The 6,000-nt window shown below is 42.4% G+C and overlaps 1 protein-coding gene across 1 annotated transcript in view; it reads right to left on the bottom strand.

Annotated features, from left to right (window-relative positions):
• The window catches only part of SUSD4 (sushi domain containing 4), a gene marked incomplete at its 5' end in the record, with an annotated part of 33,288 nt that overhangs the window by 5,371 nt on the left and 21,917 nt on the right, over window positions 1–6,000 (bottom strand). Inside the window, one exon of the mRNA XM_010133542.1 lies at window positions 2,629–2,634. Coding sequence (XP_010131844.1) covers window positions 2,629–2,634 — 6 coding nt within the window. The remainder of the gene's footprint in view (window positions 1–2,628; window positions 2,635–6,000) is intronic.

Here is a 6,000-nt window from a genome sequence, read left to right as displayed (position 1 = left end):
CGTGCCTGCAAGTGAGGCACAGCCCACGACGCTGCTGAAGCACCAACAGTCTACACCACCTCAATAGGATTAAGTTGAGCTTAAACTCTGCCAGTGCTCTTTGTGTTTTGTTATCTCCGGACAGCCTGACTGGTCTCTGTGGGACCACGGTGGAGAGAGGTCTTAATTAATTAATGCATTAATTAAGTACAGTGGCTTACATAAGGTTAGGTAAATAAGAGAGAATTGCAATTTAAACATGTGGAACTTCTACTGCAGGCCCTGGAACGAAAGGAAACCTCCCCTCACATGGCTGGGCAGATGAACTCAATAGCGAACCGAGGGAGCATTCCCTAGGCAACCGCAGTGGGGAGAGCAGCTCGCAAGCAGTATTTTTATGAGAGGAAACTTCTCAGCTGAGTAAGTGTTAGTTGGTTACTATTGACTTAAGTGCTTCTCACACAGAGGAAAAAGACCATACGGAGCATAATGATGTCTCAAATGGCTACATACTGACCCCAAAAGAGCTTAAATTACTGGATGGCTTGTTTTATTTCCCTTCAGAGGCAGTAACTAACTGGCTCAGTGCCCCATCTACAGGCTGTTCACTTCGTGCCTCCCTCATGCAGGCAGGAGCTACTGCATTGATTTAAATAATGAAAATGCCATCTCTTGGAAGAAGAATCTTCCCAGAAATTACAATTCAGCTGCTCCTCTCTGTGAATCTTGTTACATGAATAATGCATTTCATAAAAAAATACCCAAGATATTAAATGAATCTTCAAGAGAGGCTGATTACAATGTGCAGCAATGTCTATTCCCCATCCCCTGGAGACATGGTTTTGTTTGCATTTTCACTGGCAAGGCTTAATAATAACTTGAAATCAGAGCAAGTAATTCACATAAAAATTCACATCCCAAATACTCTGCATACTTTCCAAAGTCCCTGGGCCCACAGGACGGAGGAATGCTTTACTGGGAAGTCAACTCAAAATTGAAAACAATTTTCTTAAGACTGGGGCAAAGGTGTAAGACTAAAATAGTAGGAAAGCACCTTTTGTCCGTATCCACTGATGATAACAATTCTGACCTGCCATAATGAGACCTGGGGTATTTTTATTATCTACACTTACAGTATAAGAAAGGAAGACAGCAACTTAAACTTTTATGCAACTGAGTTTTGCCAAGCTATGTCAGGCTGGAGGAGATATGTAGATGTCCAGCACCTTTCTAGCAAGTAGAGCATACCTTACCACAAAGAGAAACGTGGAGAAACAGATTTTCTTCTCCAGCAATGTACCTGCTGCCTCACCCCTAACCTCTTAATGTTATTAAGAGCCAAAGCAGCCTGCTGAATGAAAAAAGCCTCCAAGCTGGTGTCCCAGCAATGCGGGTCAGCTCAGGAACGCCGCATTTCCAGGCAGACTAAAACCAACCCAATCTGGGGACAGCCCTGACACGGAGCTGTCAGTCTGTTTACAAATGTAGATGTATTTTATGAAACCTGAAAACAAGAGCATCACTCTTTGTGTAGGATATGTCCCCAGAGCTAAAAAGGAATGCCACCCCTTCCACTGACACCCTCCACATTTCAAGGGAGATGCTCATGGGAAACTTCTGCAAACATATCTTTAATGCGCTGCTGAGCATTGATCAAGAATTAGAGTCAAGTTTTCAGCAGTCATACCTGCCAGCAGCTCTTGCATTAAACACTCTTACAACCAGCAGAAGTCATGGAGTAGGTTTGAAAATGAGGGCATTTAGCTCAGTTGAAACAGTGCTTCATTCTTACGTCAACTGGACTGTCAGAGTCAAGGGTTCTCACTCACTTGGGGCATCCCACACCACTCCTGTGAACTTTATGTTCATCCCCTTTCAGGATCCCTGAACATCTTCCTGGGCAAACGGGCCCCTGCATACAATCAGTGACGCTAAGATTCAGAACCTCTTTTTTCCAAATCGAGTGAAATGAGATACATCACAACCAACCAGAAATGAACTTACTTTTAGCTCTGGGCAGTTAGTCATACACCCAGACCCCTTCTCATCTCACTCCATTCCGTGATCATCCTGGCCCAAGATCCTTTAAAGTCAGTGGAAGGACAGCCCATGAAGTGGCCGTAGTTTTGATCACAGAAAAACAAGACTATGAAAGTCTTGTGGAACGGCTGCTGAACACTCCTGGCTTCCAAAGACAGAAGACTTTTTAGTGCAGAGCTCATCATCTTACAGGGTCAAACCCCTTACATGTGCTGGACGCCCGTGTATGATACTGGTTACACAGATTAAAAGAATGTGGCAGATCAAATACAGAGGCAAATCTAAGCCCACCGAAGTTTTCTAGGATCAAACTCATGGAATGAAAATAGCCACAAACTGCTTAAAATAAAAGTGCATCTGACGAGCACATTTTCACTGTCAAAGCCGACAGCAGTACGAATGATAAATGATCGTAGAAACAAGTGAATTCTACATCAGGAAGTTCTCCCAGCTTCAAAAAAAAAGGCCCTAGGTGCTGTTCTTAAACACAACACCAGATCTTTACTACCAATAGCGTTCAGCATCTTCACTCTATAAGGCTTTTGAGACTTTAATGCACTGATCACAACATCCAGCACGATTACAAAAACACATGAGTGTGTTCCTAACTTTGAGCTTGTCAGAGGAACGGACATAATTCAGGCAATGTCTGCTGGTGATTCTGCAGCACACGATCCGGGCTCTCCGGATTGGTCTTTGAGGCCAGTTGGCCACAGACTTTCAGGGACTTACAGGAACTTTACAGCCCAGCATTCTCAGCTGAAAAGCTGAAATGTTCATCAAAAAGAGGGAAGTAGTGTGTTTTTATACGGCAAACAGATCCCTTCCAGGATGCTCAAGACACCTGTTACTCAAGGAAGCTGAAGGGAGGAATTCCCCGCCTGCTCTTGGGAGCTGCTGGAGCTGAGGGTCTCCTCTGAGATCAGCTATGGGCTTCCTGCTCTGACCGATTTTAATGAAAGATTGCCAAGCTCGGAAAGAGCTTAAAACCTGCGGAGTCGAGCCTCGCGTTACAAGCACTGTCACACACCGGCTTGGAGCAGAGGCAAAGGCAGGTCTGCCCCACAACGTGCCCCCTCCACTGCAGCCTCTGCAGCGCAACAGCCGCATCCCCTGAACCAGGATCACAGTGAGGGTGACGCAGGCTGCGGGCACTTCCTGCCCAGACACTGGAGGGATAAATGGGGCTCACTCAGTTAATTTTTCTTACCCATTACAGTTAAGTTTTTTAAACTGCCCAGAGGATGCTGCAGTAATTCTGCACTGTTGACACTAGAACTGTAGGAGGGAGGGAAGATTTTCTGCATTAGCACAATCTCAGTTAACATTGATGGCGCAGAATAAAGATGTCACATCACTTTTTAAAAGCCATCAGTAGCAGTGGAGTTATAGATATTTATGGTGCTCAAAACATTTTTAGACAATCAGTTCAATGGCTAATTGGTTTAGTCTTTGGTCAAAGTAGTCAGGCAGTAAATTACTCAGGTTTTGCCCAGCTTTTGTATGTGAGCCAAAAATTAAAATGAAATACAGAGCACTTCACAAAAAAAAAAAAAAAAAAGGGATAGGAATAAGCAAGAAGCTGATTTTCCACCTTTGATTTATTTCATAGTATGTTTTTTTCTCCAGCTACTAGTCTGCCCTTCAGGTAGGACATCAGCTGCTCGGTTAGCTGCGTGAGCAGAAAAACCCACTGTAAGGCCAGCCACTTGCTGTTGGACAGAGTGATGGTCAGGATCAGTGACATTTGAACCTAATAAAAAATAACGCTTTTTCCAAACACACTGTGAATGCCTGCTCTTGATGCAAAGAGTCAGAAAAGATAAAAAGGAATCTTCATGGTGAGAAAGATAAAAACTTGCCAGTTCCAACGTGCCAGGGAAACACTGGTGTCTCCTTCTAGCTAGTAATCACAGAGCTGGACACACTGTGGTTTGTGAATGAACTGGAGGAGAACCCAAGTGTTTCCTGACCCTCACTTCTTCTCGTACATATTAGGACACTAATTAGCAGCAGAAATCTGGACACTTGTCATCTGCCTACTGCATTCCAACCCATGTTAAATTTGAGCTGTGACGTACTCCATGAGGACACAGCAGTCTGCATACCAGCAGGTCCGACAATTCCCGTCTCGGGTGGCCTGGTCCTCACCTGAGGCTTCACCGGCTCACTGCTGGGGCCTCAGTAGGGATCCCTTCCGTATACTGCCTTCATACAAACTCATGCTTGGGTACATAGGATCTGAATAGTCTTTTTTTTTTTTCCTAACGGAACATAGAAGATGATTATATTTGTTCCTCTTCCTACTTCTTTTTAACACTGTGCTAAGAAAACCTGGTTCCTTGGTTATGTCAGCGTCATCACCCTTCAGACCTTCAGAATAAAATAAGTACTCAACCAGGAAGCCTTTCTCTCATATACCTCAACAATTCCTGTCCACCATTTCCTCAGGTATTACCAGCACATGAATCACACTTGTACTGCACCCTACAGAGCTTTAATTTCAAGCTTCTCATCCTCTCACACACAGATAACAAAACATTGTAAGATAGTCAGCATGGAGGGGAATGTAATGCCTATATCCTACATTCAGTCAATGGAACACGGTATATTTCACAAAGAAAAATGTTTCTTAATAGTTATGAGTTTATAAAAACTACAAACAAAAAGGAAAATATATCCGTGTTCAAAAAAGAGTAACTGTTAGTTGTGGGTTTTTAATCTCTAAAGACACTACACTGTTCAGGGAATTTAGCTATTTATTTGTTAGCCAAAAAGATCTCAAGACGAAAACTAGCAGGCAAAAATGGGTATTTCTACAGCAGTACCAAACAGGGAAATGCTTGGGGGAAGGAGGAGGGGATGGCCAACCAGAAGAAGAGGCATCAAAGGGAAATTATTTCTGCCCATTAAATATTAAAAAAAAATTTCTATTCTATACTTAGATTTCAATTGATAATTGAAATATAAATAAAAGTTTTAATTCTAAAATAAAAGTTTTAATTCTAAAATTTCAAAACAAAATTTCCCATTAAATTGTCTGGTAGTGTAAGCAAGGCGGAAGAAAAACTGTTGGACTCCAGCATTCACATCTAGTGAAGAGCCTGAAGAAGAAATTAAAAGGTCTGTGAAAGGAAGGAATTAGCAAACCGGCTGCTTCAAAATAAGCCTTGTCAAAACCTCTAAGGCCGGAACAGCTGCTTAACGAGAATTTATTTCTAATGACACTCTTCAGAAATGTAAGTAGAACAGGAAGCATTACTAGAGTAACTTGCCATTTATCATTAATACCAACGGAACGATATCCTCGCGATACATTCCTATAACAAATGATGCCGGCATTGTGAAGGCAGACTTAGTGCATGTTATAGTGGTACTGGAACACGTGAGAAAAACTTTTGAGGCCATTGAATTTGTGTTTTGAAAGTGAAGGCATGCTTTGAAGAACTTTCCTGATTATGCATTCCCACAGCAAAACAACAGTGTAGCAGAAACAGCTAAGGGAGCACTAATATATAAAGTAACTCCTATTAAGCCTGACAGTAGACATGGCTTAAAGTTACAAAGATACAAGACGCGTATTTTGAACTCTGAAGTTGCCAGCAAATCTATTTCTTGGAAGCCTACAGGAAGAATTATTAAAAGTATTGTATTCTTAGCCAGTAATTTCCAAATTCTTTTCAACCTTAACTTTTCTCAATTATTTAACCCTCACAATGCCACTTACATGTTTTCTTCGGAAAGACACCCAACAGTTAAGCAACTTCTCGACCATTCAGCAAGTCAGGGTTCAAGCAGCTAGGAACGTAGCCGGGTCTCACGGCTCCAAGCTGCTTGCTCTACCTCTAGGCAATCACTCCCGGGTAATTGTGTACCAGCTACAATAGCGAGGTCAGCCTTTCACTGTGAATGTGCACACAGTGAGAAGCGCTTTTCACCTTCTACGGAGTGTGAAATGAATTGAATAATTAAGTTTTTAAT

This window comes from Buceros rhinoceros, unplaced genomic scaffold (genome assembly GCF_000710305.1).
Source record: "Buceros rhinoceros silvestris isolate BGI_N320 unplaced genomic scaffold, ASM71030v1 scaffold15170, whole genome shotgun sequence".
Lineage (NCBI taxonomy): Eukaryota > Metazoa > Chordata > Aves > Bucerotiformes > Bucerotidae > Buceros > Buceros rhinoceros.
This window is presented reverse-complemented; position numbering and strand designations above follow the sequence as displayed.